Here is a 23,764-nt window from a genome sequence, read left to right on the forward strand (position 1 = left end):
GTCAAAACAAAAAACAAAACAAAAAATAAGAGTGATAGAAACAATATAAAAACAGATTTTTGGGGCAATTTTGGAAGTTTGCTTTTATTTTATTCTTGTGTGGAATGAGTACTAACCAACTTTGGGGATTGAGTAAATCTTTTCAAAATGGATAGTAGTGGATGTAAAAAATTTTGGACACCTACTTATCTTGTAATTTCCGTTTTTATATAATAGATCTAAGAAATTTTTCCTACAAAATTTCTTAAAAACAAATTCAATAACTAATAGCAGCAACAAACAATATAAAAGAATAGTAGACCAAATAACATACCTTGAAAACCATAATTGATCAATTTAACGAGTAATACTAGTCAAAGGCGAATAACTTTATAATTGTTTAATAATTTACAGTACCAAGAAAAGCAGAGTTCAACTTATTAATTGAGAGATAGATTAACCCACATATGTTTAATAATCAAAATGTAAATTTTCGGTAAGAAGGGCCAATTACATTTTTGAGGATTGGGAAGAGAACAAGGATGACTGGGAATAATCAATAGACCCCTGCACAATCACGACAGTGCAATTAACAAGTTTGATAGTACATAATGGTGTAATGAAATGAAAATAAGTTTTAAGATTTCTTACCACTAATAGTGAAGTAAAAGAAATGTTGTTGTTATCCATATCTTGTGATTCACCATTAGGATTCCAATTACCTACATGGGATGGTGCGCTTGGTTGAATTAGATGAGAAGATTGGGAAGTGTCAATTTTCACCGCTCGCTTGCTTCCTTTGCGAGGCTCTTTCTTCTTCAACCCTTTTATGTTTACATCATAATTCTCATTTGGGACATCCATTTGGGGGCCATCGACTACAATATTTTGAAGTTGTGCGCATAAATAATTGGCAACTCTGTCAATCAATGAATATCCCTCAGAAGAATTTGATGCTTCTGAGGCTATCCTTACTAGTTTAGGACAAAGAAGCCCATAAAGTTGTGTATAATCCAAGTTAACATCTTCTTCAACTTGGACTCCGTCACTACGTTCCTGTTGCGTGTGAAAACCTCCGATGCTTGGTTCGCCCCCGGATGAGCCTGCAAAAACCAAGCAATGAGCACAAGAGGGCCGGTGTGGCTCCGGCCTAGGACTCTCCGATGCTCAAGTCAGGTCTCCAACGCGACAGCGTAACTGCATAGTAAAAAGCAAGATCCGGAATAGTGCTCCATACCTGGGTATTTATAGAGTGAGGAGGAGATGAGACGGTTGGAAGAGTCCTGGTATGGTAGGAGTCCTTCTTTCGGAAGGTTCTCTCGCGTAGGGCGGAGTGGAGAGTTATTTTCGGGGTCGGACTCTTATTAAGGTAAGAGTCCATGTAGAGTGCGATTCCGTGTAGCGCTGGGATGGTGGCTCGATCCTTATCCCATGATTCTCGGGATGTGCTGATGTGGCCCAGAGATCCCCGACGGGGTGCTATGGCAGCTTTAGTGGAGGAGGGCTCGGCCTCGGAGGTCGGCCCAAGGGGTCGGCAGAGGAGGTCGGCAATGGAGGTCGGTCTGAGAGGTTGGTCTCGGCCGCAAGCTCGGTTAGGAGTCTGGCTGACCTGTATGAGCTCGGCCTCAGCCACCGGCCAGCTCGCTCGAGTCTGGCTCTGTTAGATGACTTATCGAAGATGGGGTCGGCCCATTCTCTTGCTCGGCTCAACTCGGTTCTCAGACTAAGGTCGGATCAGCCACATGGTAGCCTCTGATAGGTAGGGTGTTTTATGCCTCATCACAGGCCCCCCCACTCATCAAGAGTCGGCTCGACACTGATGAGTGAAGTTCCCAGGTCAACTTGTCTGGAAGATTTTTTGTGGTCGAGCCAGGCTTATTTTTTGCCATGGATTTGACGCTGCATGGTCTGACGGTTGGGTGTCAGTGCCACATCAGCAGAGTTATTATGGCAGGCTCGGGAATTTGAAACGTCCTTTGATCTGGGCCGTGGCTGAGCTCTGGTCGGCCGTTGGATCAGTAAAACCCAAGGATTATAAATAGGCGACTCCTAACTATTCATTCCTCACTGCTCTAAGTTATTGACTTCTCAGTAAGCTTGGATTCTTCAGCTCGGTAGCGCTCGGTGTTTACTTGTTCGTGATCAGCTTGGTCTTTGCTTCATTCGCGCTCAGCTCTTCTTCAACCAGTAAGTCTTCTCCGCCCAGTATGTCAATTGGTAGTAGTCCCATGGGCGAGCTGTTCGCCAGGGCGGCAGAGGGCGCGAGTCCGAGCCGAGAGCTCCCCGCTCGTTCTCCCACCATAGACCTGTTGGGCTCGACCTCAGATGAGCCCGATGTAGTGGAGCTTCGTCAGGCCGAGGTGGCCGAGCCTCCGTTACTCCTGGAGTTTGACCACGCGGCCCAATCCATCACCGCAGACCGAGCCGAGAACTCTGAGTCGTCCTCATCCGATGAGGAATCAAGTGAGAGAGATTCGTCCAAGGTGGGGGTTAGCTCGGTCAGCTCGTCTGCTGACGCCCCTGAGCCCGAGGAAGGCAGTGTCGGCACCGTTCCGAGCACGATCATGGAGGCTGACCTCGACTATCTGAGGGCGACCTATGCCATCCCCGAGGACACTCAGATCCGAGTTCCTAACCCCGGGGAGATGGCCTGCTTCATCAGGCCCGGCGAGGTGGCTTTGTACGAGACGCCCTTCAAGTATGCCTTCAGGCTCCCCGTTCTCGGCCTGGTGGACCAGATCTTGGACCACTTCCACCTGTCTCCTGGTCAGCTGGTGCCGAACTCTTGGCTGGCTGTGTACGGCTTCCACGCCTTACTCTGTGAGATGGGCCGAGGTGCGAGCGTGGCGCTTTTCTCTCGGCTCTTCTTTTTAAAGAAGTCTCCCGAGAAGGGGTGGTACTATTTTTGCCACCGATAGGGGAAGAGTGCGGCTCTGGGCGGCCACAAATTTCTGGTCGGCACGCCGACCTTCAATAAGTATTGGAAGCCTCTTTTTTTCTTTGCTTCCATTCCCAACAGTCCTCTCCGAACCGAGTGGAAGGAGATGAACTTGAACTATGTCAATAGGGTATTACCCCTGACCGAGAACGAGATGACCTCATTGGACCTGATCCTCCAGCGTCCGCCCTTCGATGTCCTCCAGCTTCGGGACGAGGGGTTTCTTCAGAGGTGGCATATCACCCCTGGTAGGAGCCTGAGCCGAGACCGTCTCTGTGGTCCGAGCTGACCCCTTTACTTAGTCTTCTTTTCTGTTTCTACTTATTTTTTATGTTGTCAGTTTCTCTTGCAGTGGTTGGCCACATTCCTCCTATGGATACAGCTCGGCTAAGGGTCGAGACCCTTGCAGACCGGAGGAAGAAAAACGCGGACAAGAAGTCCCAGGGTGAATCTTCCAAGGCCCCCAAGGGCAAAGTCGTGATGCAGGGCCCGTCGGATGCTGTGGTCGGCCTTGAGGCCGAGAAGAATACGGGCCCAGCGGGGTCTCCGAGAAAGGGGAAAGGCCGAAAAGGCGAGAGGAGCCCACCGAGAGACATCAAGCGTCAAAAGCTCTCAGTTAATCTGACGAGTGGTGGTCTTCCACCTGTGGTTTCGCCCACCAACATCTCCCGATACGTCTTGGGGAGGACCTCGGCCAGCAACGTTCCTGTGAGGCCGACCTGGCGCCTCTTCCCCGGGGACTCGGCGTTGACGTCGGCCGCGAACGCCAAAGAATGGCTGGATGCAGGTCAGCTTCCAACTGACAAGGAGAAGCTCGAGGCGCTATCTGACCCCGAGCTCCTCTCCACTCTGTTCCAGGATTTCAACATGGTAAGTTTCCTGGTCGGCTCTTGTAATTAGATATGATCTGTGTAGTCTGTCTTGATTTTTGTTCTCGTGCTTTTTGTAGGGCTTCGCCAAGGCAGTGGAGACCATGCTCCGCTTTGAGCGGCTCCTGACCGAGAACCATTCCTTGGGCATCCAGTGCAAGAAAGCCTATCAGGATGCCCAGGATGCCGTTCAGAGGCGTCGAGAGACCCAAGAGAAGCTCACTGCCGCCGAGGCCGAGGTGGAGAGCTCTCAGGCCGAGGTGGTCAGGCAGAGAGAAAAGGTCTGGGCTCTGCAGGCTCAGCTTGCCGAGGTGAAGGAGAAGGCCAAGGAAGATCTGGCTATGGCTCGGAGCGAGGCGGTCAGCGACTATCTTCAATCGGAGGAGTACGCTGATGTCTGCCATGAGATCAGGAGGCCTCCATCCTCCGAAGGTTTCGAGGCAGGCCGAGCTGAACTTTTGGCTGAGATCAAGGCGGCGTACCCTGATCTCAATCTCTCCCGCTTTGATGATGATGCGACTACCTTTGCCGGGGAGTTGGGAGATGAGGAGGGAGCCGAGGTCACCCAGGCTCTGCCCCTTGAGGAACCTACTCCGGCCGACGTCTTCCCTCTAGAAGCTGGACCACAAGACCCTCCTGCCGAGCTTATTGCCGTGGACACTTCCGAGGTCGCCTCCAAATCTAACGCCGAGGAGACCGAGATGTAAAATTATTATTATTTTTTTTTAATGGGGGCCGGACTGCCCCTTTTGTAACCGTGCCGATCAGTCGGCTTATAATGAATGAAAAAATTTATTTTTTGCCAAAATTTATCCAAGTATTTTAGCTCGGCGCCCTTATTTTTTGCCAGAATTTGTCCAAGTATTTTAGCTCGGCGCCCTTATTTTTTACCAGAATTTGTCCAAGTATTTTAGCTCAGCGCCCTTAACCTTCTTTTCCTTGAGTACTCTGTTCTATTTTTGGTCGAACTGCCGAGTCATTTTGCTAGCCGAGCTTAGGAACTTGTCTCTTTTTTACCCATGCCTCACGTGGTCAGCGGCTCGGCCATGCCATGCCCGAGGTCAATGTGATCCTTGCCTTGGTTGGTTAATTTGCCGTTCCCTTCGGTCCGATTGGACAGGCTATCATATAAGCGGACGCGTAGCCGAGCATCCTTCCTGGCCGAGCGTAATGCCTTAGTTTAGTTTTGAACTTTGTTAGGCTCGGCCAAAGGGGGATGTCTGCTCTTGAGAGGTCGGCCAGGTCTTACGACTTCACTGCCGACCTATGAGGGTCGGTCTTTGAGGTCGGCCAGGTCTATGAGGACCGGTCTTACGACTTGGCTGCCGACCTATGAGGGTCGATCTTCGAGGTCGGCCAGGTCTATGAGGACCGGTCTTACGACTTGGCTGCCGACCTATGAGGGTCGGTCTTTGAGGTCGGCCAGGTCTATGAGGACCGGTCTTACGACTTGGTTGCCGACCTATGAGGGTCGGTCTTCGAGGTCGGCCAGGTCTATGAGGACCGGTCTTACGACTTTGATTTAGGAGCTTGCAAATACGTTAAGTGGTGGAAAAAGACTTTATTGAATCAAATGTCAGAACTGAAGCCGAATACAAGCATGCTCTGTTATTGAAAAAACTTCTTCAAATTTTCCGAGTTCCAAGGTCTCGGTACCTTCTTGCCCCCCGGAGTCTGCAAGCGATACGTGCCAGGGTAAATTTGCTTGGAGACTATGTACGGGCCTTCCCAATTTGGTGCTAACTTTCCTTACTGCCTCGGCTGGGATGCGCTGAGTTTTCTGAGAACAAGGTCCCCTTGACGGAAGTGCCGCTCTTTTACTCTTGAGTCATAGTACTTTGCCGTCTTCTGTTGGTATGCCGCGTTCTGGAGTAGGGCATTTTCTCGGACTTCATCGAGGAAGTCAAGGTTGGCCCTCAGCCCATCTTCATAGGTCTTCTCATCGAAGTTGAGCACTCGGTACGATGAGGCCATAACTTCAACCGGGGCGAGGGCTTCGGTCCCATAAGCGAGGCGAAAAGGACTCTCCCTGGTTGGACTTCTTACTGTCGTCCGATATGCCCATAGGACACTTGGGAGTTCTTCCACCCATCTCCCTTTGGCCTCATCTAACCTTCTCTTAATGCCGGCGAGTAATGTTCGGTTGGATACTTCTACTTGTCCATTTGCTTGCGGATGAGCTACTGAGATGGGTCGGAAGTCAATGTAGAAGTGTTCATAGAACTCTCGAAAGGCCGGGTTGTTGAATTACGTGCCATTGTCTGTGATGAGTACTTTCGGTAGCCCGAACCGGTAGATGACCTTATCTCGGAAGAATTTCTCCATGTTCTTCTCGGTGATGGTTGCAAGGGGCTCCGCCTCGACCCACTTGGTGAAGTAATCGATCGCCACTACCGCGTACTTTCTGTTTTCCGATGCCGGGGTGAAATCTCTGAGAATGTCCATTCCCCACATAGCGAATGGGATTGGGCTTAGCATTGAGGTCAACTTTGTCGTCGGTCGGCTTGGGATTGGTACGAACAGTTGACACTTCTCGCATGTCTTCACATACCTCATGGCCTCTTCTTGCATTCTTGGCCACTAGAAACCTTGCCGAAGTATCTTGTATGCAAGAGCTCGGCCACCCATGTGACTCCCGCATATTCCCTCATGCACCTCGGCTAATGCATACTCGGCCCCCTTTGGACCAAGGCATCGGAGAAGAGGGGCCGAGATTGCTCTTTTGTAGAGCACTCCGTCGATCATCGAGTACTTGGAAGCTCGGATCTTGACCTTCCTTGCTTCTTCTCGGTTCCCCGGGAGCAGGTTATTCTCCAAGTAGTTGACAATGGGGTCCAACTAGGTCGGCCCGTCCTCTTCAATGTGCTTTACGCTTTCTTCTTATAAGGAGGGCTTCTCTAAGATTTCTATGTATACTGACCGGCTCAGATATTAGAGGTCGGCCTCGGCCAGCCTGGACAAGGAGTCAGCCATGGCATTCTCTTTTCTTGGTATTCGAGTCATCTCAAAGTGCTCGAGTTCGAAAATCAGATCTCAGGCTCGGCTCAGGTAAGCTATCATCCTTTCGTCTTTCGCTTCGTAGTCTCCATTGACCTAGTTGACCACGAGTTGGGAGTCTCCTCTTGCCTTTAACCGCTTTATGCCCATTGCTTTGCTGACTCGAAGTCCAGCTAGGAGGGCTTCATACTCAGCCTCGTTGTTCGAGGTGGGAAACTTGAACCTCAAGGCATACTGGATCAGAAACCCTTCGGGGCTTACCAGTATCAGGTCGGCCCCGCTTCCTCCGGAGTTGCTTGATCCGTCGACATTTATGGTCCAAGCCGGGTCGACCGTAGCCCCGACCTCTTCTACGGTCTTTTCTTCCCCGACCTCAAGGTCAGGCCCTGTGCATTCGGCGATGAAGTCGGCAAGGGCTTGTCCTTTTATCGCCGTCCTCAGACGATAGCTTAAATCGTATTCACTTAGCTCAACCGCCCAAGTAATCAGCCGTCCTGAAATGTCGGGTTTGTGCAATATCTTCTTAAGTGGTTGGTCGGTCAGTACCGCGATCGGATGAGCTTGGAAGTAAGGCCTTAGTTTCCTTGCAGTCGTAACCAGAGCGAACGCTACTTTCTCGAACCCGGAGTACCTTGTCTCGGCATCGACAAGAACGTGGCTGATGTAGTATATGGGTCTTTAAGTTCGACTCTCTTCCCTGATCAACACCGCACTGACTGCTACAGGGGTAGCGGCTAAGTAGACTTGAAGCTCCTCTTTTGGTTCGGGTCGGCTAAGAAGAGGCGGGTTCTCCAAATATTTCTTCAGCTCTTCAAAAGCTTCCTGGCATTCGTCCGACCAGATAAAGTCCTTTGGGTTCCGGATATTCTTGAGGGCTTTAAAGAACGGTAGGCACTTGTCTCCCGATCTCGACATGAATCGTGCCAACGCTGCCACATGCCCGTTTAGCCTCTGTACTTCTCGGATCGTCCTTGGAGGACTCATCTCTTGGATGGCTCTGATTTTTTCCGGATTGGCTTCAATGCCTCTGACAGAGACCATGAAGCCGAGGAACTTTCCCGAGGTCACGCCGAATGCACACTTGACAGGATTCAGCTTCATTTGGTTTTTCCTTAATACACCGAAGGCTTCTTCCAGGTCGGCCAAGTGGTGTTCGGCCTTCAAACTTTTCACCAACATGTCATCCACGTAGACTTCCATGTTCCTTCCGATCTGCCCGCGGAATATATAGTTCATGAGGCGTTGGTATGCTGCTCCGGCGTTCTTCAATCCGAACGGCATGACCTTGTAGCAAAAATTTTCTTGGTCAGTTCAGAATGCCGTGCATGACTCGTCCTCCTCATGCATCATGATTTGGTTGTCGCCAGAGTATGCGTCCATGAAACTCAGCATCTCGTGACCTGCCGTGGCGTCGATCAAGAGGTCAATCCGAGGTAGCGGGTACTCATCTTTTGGACAAGCCTTGTTGAGATCGGTGTAGTCGACACACATTCTCCACTTCCCGTTCGGTTTAGGGACCATGACGACGTTAGCCAACCAGGTCGGGAATTTTTCTTCTCGGATGAACCCTAATCGGCGAAGCTTTTCCACCTCTTCTTTGATCGCGGTTTGTCGATCAAGTGCGTAGTTCCTTCTCTTCTGTTGGATTGGTTTTCGACCCGGATCTACGTGGAGTCGGTGCTCAGCTATATGCCTGGGTATGCCCGACATGTCGGCGGCCGGCCAAGCAAAGACATCGACGTTCGCCTTCAAGAAGACTCCGAGCTAATTCCTTTGATTTTCATTTAGTAGTGATCCGAGCTGGACCACCTTTGCTGGGTCATCTTCGCTGAGATGAAATGGGGTAAGGTCTTCCACGGGTCGTCCTCTCCTGTCGATAAGGTCATCCCGCTGATCCTCGGGGAGATGTTCGATGCACATTGCCATTCCTCAAACATTACCCTTGTTTTGCTTGACGAAAGTAGCGTAGCAATCTCGTGCCTTCTTCTGGTCGCCCCGGACCTCACCGACACCGTTCTTAGTGGGGAACTTCATCTTCAAGTGTGTCGGGGAGATGATGGCTTAGAGGGCGGTCAATGAAGGACGACCGAGTATGGCGTTGAAAGCCACTACAGACCGTACCACCATGAATTTGACTTGAATCGTCGCCTGGCATGGAGCTTGCCCAATCGTGACCAGCAGGTCGATCGAGCCTTTGATGGTCGCGGCGGCTCCCGAGAACCCGTGAAGTGAGGTGCCCTCTGGCTTGAGCGCTTCCTCACCGAAGCCAAATTGTCGGTACACTTCTAGTGACATAAGGTCCACGGATGCACCGGTATCGACCAATACACGGTGGACGGGTCTGTTCGCAATTTCTACCTGCACCACTAAAGCATCATCATGAGGTAAACTTATACCTTCGAGGTCAGCTTCGGTGAAGGTGATCGTCGCCGCCGGCTTGAGTTTCTTGGCGGGCATCTCGGCCACTCCGATGAACCGCGTGTTTGCCTTAGCCTTTCGAGTAGTCTCTTGCCCGGGCCCTCCGAGGATAGTGTATATAGGAGCTCCCTTGTCACTGCTCGGCCCGGATCCATCTTTCTTCTCGGCTCGGACTTTATCATCGTCTCGTTCAACTCGCCTATTTTCGGCCCTAGGCTCGGCTCTTCTTTGATCTCGGTCTTCAGGCCGCCGACCTCCACGATCTTCTCGGCCTCCTTTGACATATTGCTTCAAGTGGCCCGCTTTTATCAGCTCTTCGATTTCTCTTTTCAGCTGATAGCAATCCTCGGTGTCGTGACCGGTGTCCTTATGGAACTGACAGTATTTGTTGGGATTCCGAGATGACCCCGCTTGCATTGGTCGCGGTCGGCGGATGCACCCTCCGTGTTGTATTTGCATCAAGATCTCCTTGCGTGAGGTATTCAGTGGAGTGTAGTCGGGGCTTCGAGCTCGATCCGACCTGTCAGCTCGGCGATCCTTCCTGGGCCTTTTGTCTTCCCTACGGTCGTTCGTTGTCGGCCTTTTCTTGTCGGGTCGGCCGTCATTTCCCTTCCGGGCCTGGAGGACCTCGGCCATATTTGTAAACTAGTTGCACCTCTCCAAGAGCTCGGCCAGGTTTCTTGTCGGCTTCCTGGCCAGGTCCTTGATGAGGTCCATGTTGATGAGCCCGTTGCTCATAGCCGTATGGGCCGTGGCCTCATCCAAATCCTTGATGTCCAAGGATTCCTTGTTGAAGCGGGAGACGAATGCCCGGATTGACTCGTCGGGCCTTTGCTTCATGCTGAGTAGGTTGACCGTTGTCTTCTTGTGTTTCATACTACTTTAGAAGCGCGTGACGAAGGCTCGGTAGAGTTGAGCGAAGCTTTTTATGGAGTTCGGCGGCAACCATGAGAACCATGAGGTCGCCGCGCCCTTGAGGGATGCAGGGAAGGCTCGACAAGAAACGATCTCGGTACCTCCGTACATGGTCATCATCGCATTAAAGTAGTTGATGTGATCCGTCGGGTCGGTCGTCCCGTCATATCGATCGAACGGGGGAGGTTTGAACCCGTTTGGTAGCGGTGCGGTCATGATCCCTGGAGGATATGGGTGGCGCCCGACCAAAGAGTAGGCGTCCGGGGTCGCTTGTTTCTTCAACCCCTCCACTTGCTCTTCCAAGTCTCATAGCCGCCTCTCCAACTCGGTTTCAGGTGCTCGGCCAAACAGCTCCTCGGCCCGGGGCCGATAGGGTCGGTCTCGTTGTGGTCGGCCATTCTGGTCAGCTTGGTCCTCACCATCCTTCCTTGTTCTTTTTTCCTCTTGGAAGTTGGACCCACGGGGGCTCCCCTGTTGTTCTTCTCGGAGAGGCGAGCTTTGACGTCGGGGAGTATGACGAGATTCTTCTCCTTGTCTCGGCGCACGCCTTTCAACCGGCTCTTTCCTTTGTTCTCGGACTCTCCTCGGCTGTTCGTCTTCTCCGAGCCGTCCAAAAAATATCGACCTCCTCGCTACCGAGCTGGCTGGTTCGATTTCCTGTCCTATTCGCGGGCTTTGGCGATGCTCTTGTTCATCCCGTCAAGTGCCTCTACTAGGGCGCGGAGGTGGAGTCTTCTGACGAGACGGGTATGAGGATGCGGCTCGGCTTGGCTCAGCCCTATGTCGGCCACCATTTTGTTGTAAGTTTCTCTCTGCGTGTACCGGGGCTGGAGGGGGCGCGGCCAGTGGTTGGCCCATCAGCCCGCCTCGGGCCATCTGGTTCATGAAGGTGCGCAACATCTAGTTGGTGTGGAGCATCTGCAGCTGCAAGTCCATAACCTGTCGATTATTTGCCAAGGCTTCAGGGTCCAAACTCTCCGGCAAGGGTGGCAGTGCTGGTAGGCCCATTCCGTCCAGGCATGGCTTAGCCTGTACCCGGCTAGCCGCGGCCGTGGTTAGCACACCTCCCCCATTCCCACTTTCTGGTGGGGGAATGGTGCCCGTGATGGGCTGCGCACCCCCTGCCCGAGGGGTCTTCTGTTTATCCCCTGTCGAGAGGCTTCGGGAGGCGGTGATCGCCTCGTCTGCCCTACGGGCTGCGGCTCCTCTGTGCGGGATGTCGAGCCATGCTGCCCTGACCTCGTGTGCACCATTGTTATTGCTCTTGGAATTGGTAGAAACGACGATGCTTGCTGATGTAGTTCCCACAGACGGTGCCAAATCTGTTGCATGTGAAAACCTCCGATGCTTGGTTCGCCCCCGGATGAGCCTGTAAAAACCAAGCAATGAGCACAAGAGGGCCGGTGTGGCTCCGGCCTAGGACTCTCTGATGCTCAAGTCAGGTCTCCAACGCGACAGCGTAATTGCGTAGTAAAAAGCAAGATTCGGAATAGTGCTCCATACCTGGGTATTTATAGAGTGAGGAGGAGATGAGATGGTTGGAAGAGTCCTAGTATGGTAGGAGTCCTTCTTTCAAAAGATTCTCTCGCGTAGAGCGGAGTGGAGAGTTATTTTCGGGGTCAGACTCTTATTAAGGTAAGAGTCCATGTAGAGTGCGATTCCGTGTAGCGCTGGGATCGTGGCTCGATCCTTATCCCGTGATTCTCGGGATGTGCTGACGTGGCCCGAAGATCCCCGGCGGGGTGCTATAGCAGCTTCAGTGGAGGAGGGCTCGGCCTCGGAGGTCGGCCTAAGGGGTCGACAGAGGAGGTCGGCAATGGAGGTCGGTCCGAGAGGTTGGTCTCGGCCGCAAGCTCGGCTAGGAGTCTGGCTGACCTGTATGAGCTCGGCCTCAGCCACCAGCCAGCTCGCTCGAGTCTGGCTCTGTCAGATGACTTATCAACGATGGGGTCGGCCCATTCTCCTGCTCGGCTCAACTCGGTTCTCGGACTGAGGTCGGATCAGCCACGTGGCAGCCTCTGATAGGTAGGGTGTTTTATGCCTCATCACATAACATTAAAATCCCCTTCTCTTTTAATAACAACTATGTACTCACAAATGGCTAGACTCTCATTTCGATATTTTACGTTGCAAGTAGTAATCCAAGCAAACTCCTCTTGAAATTCTTTAAATATTCTAGGAGTGTAAACTTCTAACGCTTGGGTCATAACGGGTGACATGGTAAAGATATTTCTTGGAGTTTTATTTTTTGCATAAAACTCGGCTTTCAACTCCTTATAATGCTTATCATTCACCACCCTCTCAAAGTGCTTAAAAACTGCACAAGATCCAAACTGGATTTCAAGTAATCCTTCAGATCCCCATTCAAACTCTCACTGAGTTGTGTACTTCGCATACCTATGGTGAAAGTCTTCTTCATAAAACACTTAGCCCATTTCTCTTTCAACCCATAGATACGATCTAACCATGAAGAGTCTTTAACTGGATAATCACTACGCAATTTCTCCCATGTATTTTCAAACTCTAATACTCCCTCATAATGAAATATACAAGTTTTAAAATCTTTTTGTGATCCATCTTTCATCAAATTTCCTAGATGTTTGATGCCATTTTGCATTATGTGCAAAGTATACAAACCATGCCATGTATTGGTAAACACCTCAGATATCGCCTTTCCCATTGTAGCATCTTAATCAGTAAAAATGGTTAATGGTTTCTTCTGCCCATGGGCTTCTAGGAAAGTCTCAAATAACCATTTGAAAGATTCTGAAGTCTCATCATATAACTAGGCAGCCCTAAAAATGCATATACCTGTATGGTGATTAAATCCAGCAAATGCACCGAATGACCTATATTCTTTGTTGGTGCAAAATGTCGTATCAAAGGTAATAACATCACCAAATTGGGCATAGTCTATTAACATCTTTGGATCAGCCCAGAATATATTTGTTATCTCCTCTTCACTATCCAACTACAACGCGTATGTAAAAGAAGGATTTCTCCTTGTCTGTTTTTCAAAGTACATCAATAAACTACCGGGTTCATCATAAGATAAGTCACTCTGACGTTTTGTTCGGAGATAATTCTTACGGTCTTGACTGGTGTATCCAAGGTTTTCTCTTCCACCTGCTTGCTTGCTCATGTAGTCAAATATGGCCTTAGGTCTTATTCCCGAATCACCGGCCAAATCAATCTCTACTGCATGTGCATTTGAAACTTTTTGTTGTGACCGCATCATATGGAAGGTAGATGGTAAATGAAGAAGATGATTATGCTCTTCAACAAAATCATTGCACTGATATTGTCCATTATCAACACGCATAATTCCCATCCATGCATGGCAACCAGTTCTTGTCTCTACTCTAGGTTTGTTTGTATCATTGTCTTGGTTGTCTGGTTCCCTCAAACTTTGTTGACTACATACGAATTTCCTCGAAGTTTAGGATTGACTTATCGGCTCTACTCCAATGTGCATATTCTCTCCTCACACTGAAACCCATCCTTCCCCCATAGGAATTGTAGAATTCATAAGCCTCCTTCTCTGAATTAAAATTCATGCCAATCTGAGGCTCATTATCAACATTTAGACCTATGTCTTGATCTCCCATGGTATTGTCGCCTTCCACGGTAAACTACAACTGCAAATATAGAAATCACATGGACAATCAAAAGGAAATTGTTACATATGAAACAATGAAATGATTAAATAAAAAACAGTAAAGAAAAAAAATACAAACTAATTTTTTATTCAAAAACTTCAATAGCAAGCAAATTCTTGAGAAAGTCTACTTAATAAAACCATCAAGGGTGAAACCTCAATCATATTTCGATTTTGAAAGACTAGATGGAAGGGAAAAGTCTATTAAAACTATTAAAAGATCAAGTGGCACAATAGAGTTCATTATAATTAATAATTAGTTGACATCTGATTTTTAAAATTTACAATAGGTTACTAGTAAGCACAATAGAGTTCATTATTTGAGGCTCCCTTGTAACCAAGCCTCCTCAAATACCATAATAAAGTTCCTACCTCTTCAAGTGTTGCTATCAACCAGCAATATTCCTCAATATCCCTTGGCCATTGATAGTAGTTTTCAGAAAAGACTTTACTACAACAATACTTCAATATTTTCCTCCGGAACTTCGAAATGTCCTATAAATAGAATCTTTGAGTTTGAACCATCATACAGCTCAATGGATCCACTCAAAAAGCTCAGTCTTAGCTTATGGGCAGAATTTCTTCAAATACTAGAAAAGGTGTCAACCTAAAAATTAAGACCCGTCAGTTAAGAGCACCAATAGCCATAAAATTTGATTCATGTGAAACCAAAGAAGAGATGCTGTCAATTAAGGGAAAATTTTGATTTACTAGGGGAAACCTCAAAATTATAACCTTGTGCTCCAGCATGTGGTTCCTCACAAACCAAAACTAAATTGAAGCAAAGGCTCATGAAAGCACTCTCAGACAGCAAGCAAATTCTTCAGAAAGTCTGCTTAAAACCAGCAGCAGTGAAACCTCAATCATATTTTGATTTTGAAAGACTAGATGGAAGGGAAAAATCTATTAAAACTATTATAAGAGAGAAATCTCAACCAGAGAGACCAGAAGAAATCGATGCATGAACTCCTACTATTGAGAAATCAGAATTTCAATAAACTTCAATAATACATCGACTGAGATACTTATTTTTTCAAGTTAAATCACACTGAAATACACAACCTTCTTCAAAGAGTCCACTCAAAAACTGTGGACAGAGGGAAACACCAAAACAGGTACTATTACGACATCAATACTGGAAAATTCAACAAGAAACTTAAAAATGGAACTATCACGACAATAGTTTAATTCAAAATCAAACCTTTACCTATCTACACAAAAAACTTCTCTGTAGATTCGATTGAAAACGAAGTGCTCCTAAGAAATCAACACCATAGAACTAATGTCTCCTAACAAAGATAACAAGCTTGAGTAGGAAAATCAGATCTCACATACGGAAAAAATCGAATAAATCACAGGAGGCACAAAGTAGGCCTGTAAACGGATCGGATTCGGCTCGGATACGGATCGGATGTAATCGGATTCGGATATTTCTTGGTCAAATTCGGATACCTCTAAACGGATTCGGATGGATTCGGATGCGGATCAAATTCGGATTTTTGACCATCCGTTTACACCTTTGCCTTGTGTAACCCGAACCTTCCTCCCCCTAGTGGATACAATTCACTCTCAATCCATAGTTTTAGATCATGATTCTCTTTTCCTCATATTCTAGAACCTGTTGAATCTTCAAAAACCCTCAAGATCATTATTTACTTAATTTTTTATATTAAGTATTCGGAGTCGGATTTTTATCGGAGTATTCGGATTTTTTTTCGGATATCTCTAAACGAATTCAGATGCTCCAAAACGGATACAGATGTGGATCGAATTCGGATTTTCGGTTATCCATTGACAGCCTTAGCACAAAGAGCATTAACAAGCTTTATTATGAAGCAGCTTCCAGTCTCCTCTGTTTTTTAATTTCTCTTTCATTTCTGAGATGGGCATGGCTTTTCCTATCATGGGCTCAGGAGGCACAAAGAGCGTTGACATGAATGTTTCCATAAGAAAAGAGTGAAAGTTGGATTGAAGGGGTGGAGTTTAGAAAAAGGGTAATGGTAATTTGAGTGTCAAGAGAATAACGAAACTCGATTAGCAAGCACGAGAAATATCTAACCTAAGATTAAAGAAAAAAAATTCGAGACCATTAATTTATTCACCATGAACAATCACGGTTGTTCTTTATCAAAAAAAAAAAAAAAAAAAAAAAAAAACCATCCAAATCCTGCAACCACTCAAGAAAACCCATTCTTTGATGAATCGAAATCATAAACCTTTCCATTAACTAATAAATCCAATTACAAAATACAAATTTACAATATTATTCTAACCAGAAGTTGGGATTTGAAGTTTCCTGTGAATAGCCGTGTCTGAAGATCTCAGAAGACGGTGAGCGAGGGCGGTAGATCGTTTGTCGCAGGTGGAGAGGATTAGAAGAAGGCAAGAATGTAGCTAGAGAACTCCGCCGCAGGTGGAGAGGATTCGAAGAGGCGAGCGTACTAAAATGGAGAACTCTATCGCAGGTGGTTGAACTTGTGCTTCGATGCCGTCGCCGGTGGAGATGAGCCGATTCGAAGAGGGAACTCGCGTGAATGTCTCTGCAATTTCGTTTGGCGCTTGATTGTGAGAAGGAATTCAATTTTCTGCAGAATAATCCTGTCCATCGCAGGCAAATACGAGTTCCTGTGCTTAATTAATTCGAACCGTTCGATATAGCCGAGTACACGTGTCATTCATCTGTGCCGCGCTGGACAATTTCCAGCGCACCCCTGCACTGGAGAGGAGCCGAATCCCTCATCTCTAGGCAAATGAATAAAATACTTTTTCACCACCAGCCTAAGTCATTGAAGGAAAATTAATATACAACATAAAAATGTAATCTCACACCAATCACGGATAAGAATTGTTCTCTCTTTGCACTAACAATCCCAGAAAATTCAAATTCCAGCCATACTAGGAGAATGGAAAATTTTCCAATTATATCAACCCATTTGAATCTATATGAAACAAAGATTGAATAGTACTCCCAAGATGCGGAATTACCAAGAATAAGATTTTTCAAAATAAGATTTCTAGTGCATTATAGATAGGGGCAATCTGAGAATAAATTAATGCCAAAGACTTAAATTCATGAAAAGAAAAATAATAAAATGCATTGCACTTCATGCACTCCAAATACCAATCCATTCCTAAACAAAGCATGGCTAGTTTGGTATATTCTGTCTTAGACTTGCTTTAATCATAACAAATAAAATCTCGGGAAAAAAAATCTCTACCTGGTGGTGTTTCAAGACTTCTACACATGGATTGTGTAAAGAAAATAACAAAAATCCAGTTATTTCAAACAGGACCAGTCAACCAAGAGTTTTGGGTTATCTTAGAATCACCCAACAAGAACTACCTGGCCACATAATTATCTCAGATGTGAATGAAACTCAAACCATTATTCAGTCAAGGGCCTCAGGCCACATGGGAATCACTCAAAATGAGTAAATCTTACTCCATTCAATGAATAAATTCTAAGAACATAAACTTGGGATAAAATTTACAAGAGTATAAACTCATAAAGTGGCATAAGAATTTACTTTGCAAATATGGGGATCTTTACGGATCAATTCACTCTGAATGTAATCTTAGAAAATGGTAAATGGAATACATACATTAAGCAAGCAAATCCAACAAGATCAATTAAGGAATCAAACATGATTTAATGGAATACCAAATAAAATACGGGTAGGATATTTCTGATTCATCCGAAAAGAAAAGGCATGGGACTTTGGGTCACTGACACTGATTTCAACTCACTCTAACCCCCAACTGAGTAGGATCTGGCTCCTATCCTGCAGTGGCGGGAGCTGGAGCGTCCAACCCATGGAAACCACCTAAACAGGGGGTGGGGTGATCATTTCACATGTGGGGCCCAGGTGGGACCCACCTGTGAAATGACCACCCAACCCCTGTTTTTGCTGTCGTTTAGCGGGGCTGGACGCTCCAGCTCCCGCCACTGCAGGACAGGAGCCAAATCAAACTGAGTAACCACGAGTGGCAGGGTCCTGAGACCCATAGGACTCACAGCCGCCAGAAGTCCTACAAGGGCTGACACCGAAAACGAAAATCCCCACCAAGCCTCTACGCGTGCACCTCGGGTGCTCTGCCCCCAGCCCCAAGAGCTGAAACAGGGGATTGCATGCCTCTTTTGGAAACTCAATCGAGCCCCATCCATAAATTCGCAACAAATCCGCATGCTTCAATGACAGAAACCTACTTGAGCATTTGAACGAGCACATCACGCGCACAACAACTACCTGAGAACACAAGGCAAGCAATTTCCAAACAGAGATCACATCCATTTTAAGTCAAGGATGATGGCCCAAGATCTTACCAGATTCTAGCCATTTAACCAAGATTTCATCTCAGAATCTTCTAAATAATCCTGTCTTTATCGTGCCTCTCCGTGGTGGCTGTGACAGATGAATGTTGTGTGACTTGTGTCTGAGAAAACAAACTTTTGCCAAATCTTCGGAGCACTCTAACAATCTTTTCACGTTTTCCAAGTCTGGTTTGAAATCATACGCTTGGTAATGAAAACGAAGTTGAACCAAGGAAGAGGGTAGCTTTGGTATGCATCGAAGCTTGTTACGCACGCTAAGTTCAATGTGACGTAGAGAAGTCATATTCTCCATTGATCTTGGCAAATTTACAAGCGCATGCCTATGTGATAGATCCAATACCTCTAACTTTTTTAACAGTCCAACACTATCAGGCAGTACTTTAATATTTGTTTTGTTCAAGTAAAGATCAACCAAGGATTCGTTTAGGTCACCAATGGATTCAGGTAACTTCTCCAGAGAAGTGCAATGATTGAGAATTATTATTTGGAGAGAACTCAACTTGCATATACTGTTTGGGAGTGTCTTGAGAGAACAACAACTTTCCAAGTCCAAGTAAATGAGTTCCTGGAGCTGTCCAATGGATTCATGTAAATTAACCAAAGAATCACATTTATTAAGATACAATTGCTCCAAGCGAGGAAATCCTGAGAAGTTGGGAGACATGGACAGAGACCGACAACAACTGAGTCTAAGAACTTTCAACTGTTGAAATAACTGTCAAACAAAGAAACGAATATAAAATATTAATGTCCATTAATCCTCAGGTTATAAAATGAGAGAAAAGAAATAAAGATATTCCTTACCTTATTTTCAAGCCAATTATTCCAAGCTCGTCTAAACAAGCCATAACTCAAGTCGAGAATAACTAATTCTTCATGATAAAAATGGACAGGTAGTTCTTTCAATGGATAATTCTGCCAACTTAGCCATCTTAATCTAGAAGGAAGACGCTGAAAACTCCCCTTCAAGGTTACTCCATCAACTTGTAGTAATCTTAGTTTGGGCATTTTTTCAAAGCATTCAGTATATAAACAAGTGTTGTCGTTTGAACTGAATCTAAGGAAGAGACCTTCAACCATTTCATTCCCCTATGATAGAAAAATAGTCCAAGTAAATAAATATTGATTGACATAACAATGTAGACGTTTTGTCAATGTAGTCCATACTTAATGCATTTGGTCCTAATGCACTTTCAATATCTAGTTATATATTAGGATCATATGCTTACCTAGAGTAAGATCAAAGAAAAAAAAAAGGTCAAAAGATTCTTGTAATTAACTCTTACCTTGCCACCCTTTAATACTTTCATGATGTCATTACGAGACCATAACCTGCTATATTTATCACGTTCCATATGGCTTTGACTGTAGACAATTCCCCTTCCCATGTTTTGAATCTGGTCGTGCATCCCCAACTTTTTTGCCTCATTAATTTGCAAGAGAAATTTTCTATTGAGAACTTCTATATGGTATCTTGGTTCAAACTCACAAGCTTCCCATATGGAAATTACAGTTTCTATCTTCCATCCTATGAAAAAGCATGCAGCATCGAGAAACATAGCTTTCTCAATATCATCTCCTAGATTGTCATAGCTTATCCTTAACTTTCTATAGACATCATTGTGCGGAATTTGTTTCAAAATCCGATGCATGCTTTTCCATACGTCTTTGTCTTCTTTGTTAAGAGATAAATCAGAACCCAAAATCTCCAAGGCTAAGGGCAATCCTCCTGTGGTATGAACTATATCAATTGAAAGCTGCATAAAATCATCAGGAGGCTGGTCCACTGAAAAAGCATACGAACTGAAGAGTTGAAGACTCTCTTTCTCATTCAATTCTTCAGGCTTGTATATTTTTCTATTATTTTGGGGAATTTCACGTAAAATGCTTTGGTCTCTAGATGTTATGATTATCCAACTTCCAGGACCAAACCAACTGAGATCACCGGCCAATGCTTCTAATTGGGTATGATTATCCACATCATCAAGAATGAGAAGAGTATCTGTTTTTCCAAGTCTTTCTTTTATCGAACTTGATCCTTCTCTAGAATTGCTTATTTTTATTTCCACCCCAAAGATCTTTTCAAGAAGTATCTTTTGCAAATAAACTATACCATTGGATTTTGCTGCTTCCTCTCGAACGTTTTCGAGAAAACAACTTTTACTAAAGTTTCTAAAGATGTGGTTGTATATGGCTACCGCTATAGTTGTCTTCCCAATGCCACTCAAACCACATATCCCAAGAAACTGAACATCCGTAGAACTAGCATTTGATAGTAGGGATAATACAGATTCTACGCGGGATTCTAATCCAACCTGGTATTTAGCATCAACCAAGGGGACCACATTCAATCGGAGCCAAACACTTTGAACAATTGACTTAACTAACTCTGATTGATCCCTGCAATTTGTTCGTAAAAAAAAGAAGAAAGTAACTAACAACACAATAAGGAAAAAAAAAAAAAGACTTGGAAAAAGTTTCTCAAAGGAAGGAAGGAAGCTTATTATTAAGATATATTTCATTTTCCTTGTAGTGGTAGATACTTGACAAGATATATATGTAAGGAAAACATAAAAAAAGGACTTGTTAGATACGATATGAAACATATGTAGTGATCTTCAAAGAAAAAAACATACTTTTGAGGGACAGAGATTTTACCCATTGTTAAAAACCCATCCATTCTTATCTCCTACAGCTTGCAAAGCATCCTTCCATCTCTGTAGAGTTTCAGGCGCTTCTTTGCCATGTATATGAGGTAAAATCTCAAAACATCCATTCTGATTCTTAACTTCAGCTGTCTTAACTTTGAAGAAAATGGGAAAAATGATCTGACCGTTAGTTCTATGACATTCCAACATCTGAGCGAGCTCACGGAGGCACCAATCGCTTTCTACGTAAGTCTCACTGAAGACAGCAATCGAAAGCTTGGAGATTTTTATTATTTGGAGAAGCTCCCCAATATCTTCTCCTTTCCACATATCTTTGCTGTCGATGAAAGCATGGATTCCACGACCTTTTAGAGCACTGTAAAGATGGCCAACGAAAGAATTGCGAGTGTCTTTGCCTCTGAAGTTAATAAACACGTCATAGTTTGAAGATCCAACCCGTGACACCATGATGATTGCAGTTGAAGATGGAGATATGCGATTCTGAATTTGTCAAGGAGCTTTATTCGTTGATTTGCGTTGTTGAAGGGGATTAATAATTAATGGAGAAATTGGCGGTCTGTTTCCTACTTCTCTGAAAACGAAGAGGGGAATTTGTTTGGGATCTGAATTTGGGTAATAAATCTGATCACAGGAATTCACAAGACCAAACCACTTTCCACAAACGCAGCAAAGTGAAGAGTCTATGGGCGTTTTATCATACAAAAAAACAGTCTTAGGGCGAGCAGAAAATGTATACGCAGAAGAGAGGAAGAAAAGGCAAATCCACGGCGACCAGCGGGAAACGTATACGCAAAGTGGAAGAAAAGAGGGACGGGTTTAAAAGTATTTCTGTACGGAGGAACTGGTGAAGGTTACTGGTTTTGACTTTGACCGACAGGCGGCTTTCGCTTGTACATAATTTTTTTTTACTATTTTTTAGAGGGTGGGGGAATAGGGGGAAAGGTACCAGCCAGGAGATTAAACTCGAGACCTCCTAATAAGCATGGGCATGAAGCATACCACAACTCACCAACTGCACTAGACAACTATTGGTGCTTATACAGAATAAAGTGATGAGAGTGTGAGACACCTAGACTTATGCAATTTTTTATTTTTTTATTTTTTTATGTAACTCTTAGACAGGTGGCACGTATTGGTTTGTCAGTTTGAGCGTATTGATTCTCTCTCCTTTCCAAAAACTCTCTTTCTGTTATAATCTACCATCTTACAATTCTTCTAGAGTGGTAGGAGAAATTATCTTATCAATGGTAAAATCTATCATCTTAGAATCTATCATCATGATCATCACTGCAATCAACTGCCGTGGGCTGGGCCTTCCTACGACAAGGAGGGAGTTACAAGCCATGGTAGTAAGACAACTGCTTGCAGTTCTTTTTTGTCGAAAATCAAGTCTGCTAACATTAATATCTCATCCCTCTATCGAAGTCTGGGTATTGATTTCTCCAAGAATGAGCCATGGGGAGTGAATCATGGGTGCCAAGCTTCTCTATGGTCTTCAGACTGGTGTATGCATGTTAGCATTTCGATTCCTTTGGAATATCATCAATGGATTGTAGTATTTGTTTACTTCAGTGCTTCTCCAACTATTAGAACTCTACAATGACATTCGTTAGAGGAGCTTGGCACCATGATTCACTCCCCATGGCTCCTTCTTGGATATTGGAACTCATACCTTTCAACTGCTAGAACTTCCTTCATATGGTTTTTCCTATTAGAAAAGGAAAGATGTTGGGCCAATATTGGATGTTGGGCCAATATTGGATATTGGACCCAATATTTGATTCCTCTAGCAATAGGGATCTTTCCTTAGTGGGAAAGATTGGATGGGTTGGTGATTGAGTCTCAATAGGAAACTCAATATTCCTTACTCATGTGTGCTATCAATTTGGGAGAGAGAGGGCAAATGACATATATTCATGAGATTGCCAAAATTCATAAGTAATTCTCTCATCCTTGCAGAAACGGTAGAACACCTCTCCTCCTAGAAATCATCCCCTCTTCCTTCCCCTCTCTTAGTGTTTGACCTTGGAGATTGCTTGGGTCTTGAGAACCCGAGTGCGTGGAGGAGTTGGCTTATACGTGTAGGAATGCAAAGCTGTGCGTGGTACGTGAAACGACTGCGAAAGGACTACTTTCGGGTGAAGGTTTTGCATTTGTGAATCTCTAGGTAACAAATCGAAACCCCTCTGTTGTTCCTGATTATTGAATGACATCTCCCATCGATAGTTTAATCCTGTCACACTTCCGCGGGATCTATGTTGATCGCCTTCGGTGGCATCAGAGCCTCGTTATCATATAAGAATGTTTTCAATTTTTTTTTCCATTATGATATATGCATGATGCTCTCTGTTTTTTATTAAAAAAAAGGGTTTTAGGTTTTTTGAATTCTCTCGTTGTTTTTCCTATGTGCTGCATTTTTATTTTGTGGCAGAATATTTTAAAAAAATGGTTAGGTTTTTTTAAAAGTGAGATCACTTGGAAAGATGAGTGGAGGGATTCTTTCCTTCACCCACCTTCACCAACTTGCATAATGGCTAGTTTTAATTAGACAAACATGTATGTGTTTTGATTTTTATAAATCATGGTGTGCATTGGATGTACATGGCCATTGTGACATGGTTATCATGGTAATGGTGATTTTATGTGTTTTTGGCATTTTTCACATAAATTAAGGAATATTTAACTTGAGCATCATGTATGTAATGAGGACCACGGTTATGTGATTTAAAATTGACATGCATTAGATGGATGTGTGTACTAGGCATGGCATGGATGTGATTTTGGATGCAATTATTGTTTTTCCACTCTTCTCCCCAACTTTTATGTAAAGGTTATGTAATTCCCCTTAGGCAGTTCAAATTGGTGGACTGGTTTTCTGAGTTTTATTGTTATTTAAAGGGTTGTAATAATTTTAAATAAGTCTAAATTATTTGTTGTAACCGCTTCAAGATGGTGATGAGATCGGGATCGTGTTTTGATCGTGGATCC

The 23,764-nt window shown here is 45.1% G+C and overlaps 2 protein-coding genes and 1 long non-coding RNA gene across 3 annotated transcripts; all 3 read right to left on the reverse strand.

The window, feature by feature from the left end:
* Positions 1 to 13,087: 13,087 nt before the first annotated feature.
* LOC122650706 lies at positions 13,088 to 13,447 on the reverse strand. The gene has a single exon (XM_043844098.1). It carries the CDS (start codon positions 13,445 to 13,447, stop codon positions 13,088 to 13,090), a length of 360 nt encoding a protein of 119 aa, XP_043700033.1.
* Positions 13,448 to 17,162: 3,715 nt separating this feature from the next.
* LOC122652312 lies at positions 17,163 to 18,115 on the reverse strand. The gene is made up of 2 exons (XR_006331583.1): positions 17,746 to 18,115; positions 17,163 to 17,533 (listed from the first exon to the last, which is right to left on the reverse strand). It is a non-coding gene; the product is annotated as an uncharacterized LOC122652312 (long non-coding RNA).
* A 14-nt stretch (positions 18,116 to 18,129) lies between these two features.
* LOC122650707 (disease resistance protein RUN1-like) lies at positions 18,130 to 21,249 on the reverse strand. The gene is made up of 4 exons (XM_043844100.1): positions 20,766 to 21,249; positions 19,394 to 20,507; positions 18,912 to 19,196; positions 18,130 to 18,822 (listed from the first exon to the last, which is right to left on the reverse strand). Exons 1-4 carry the CDS (start codon positions 21,221 to 21,223, stop codon positions 18,130 to 18,132), a joined length of 2,550 nt encoding a protein of 849 aa, XP_043700035.1. The 5' UTR covers positions 21,224 to 21,249.
* Positions 21,250 to 23,764: the final 2,515 nt, after the last annotated feature.

This window comes from Telopea speciosissima, chromosome 2 (genome assembly GCF_018873765.1).
Source record: "Telopea speciosissima isolate NSW1024214 ecotype Mountain lineage chromosome 2, Tspe_v1, whole genome shotgun sequence".
NCBI classification, from domain to species: Eukaryota; Viridiplantae; Streptophyta; class Magnoliopsida; order Proteales; family Proteaceae; genus Telopea; species Telopea speciosissima.

Excerpts from the sequence above, each read along its gene's own strand:
- LOC122650706 (XM_043844098.1), bottom strand. The coding sequence starts at position 13,447 with ATGGGAATTATGCGTGTTGATAATGGACAATATCAGTGCAATGATTTT.
- LOC122650707 (XM_043844100.1), bottom strand. The coding sequence starts at position 21,223 with ATGGTGTCACGGGTTGGATCTTCAAACTATGACGTGTTTATTAACTTC. Across the intron at positions 20,508-20,765 it reads GGATGGGTTTTTAACAATGG|GGATCAATCAGAGTTAGTTA; the intron begins GTAAAATCTCTG and ends AACAAATTGCAG. Across the intron at positions 18,823-18,911 it reads ATAATTGGCTTGAAAATAAG|TTATTTCAACAGTTGAAAGT; the intron begins GTAAGGAATATC and ends TTTGTTTGACAG.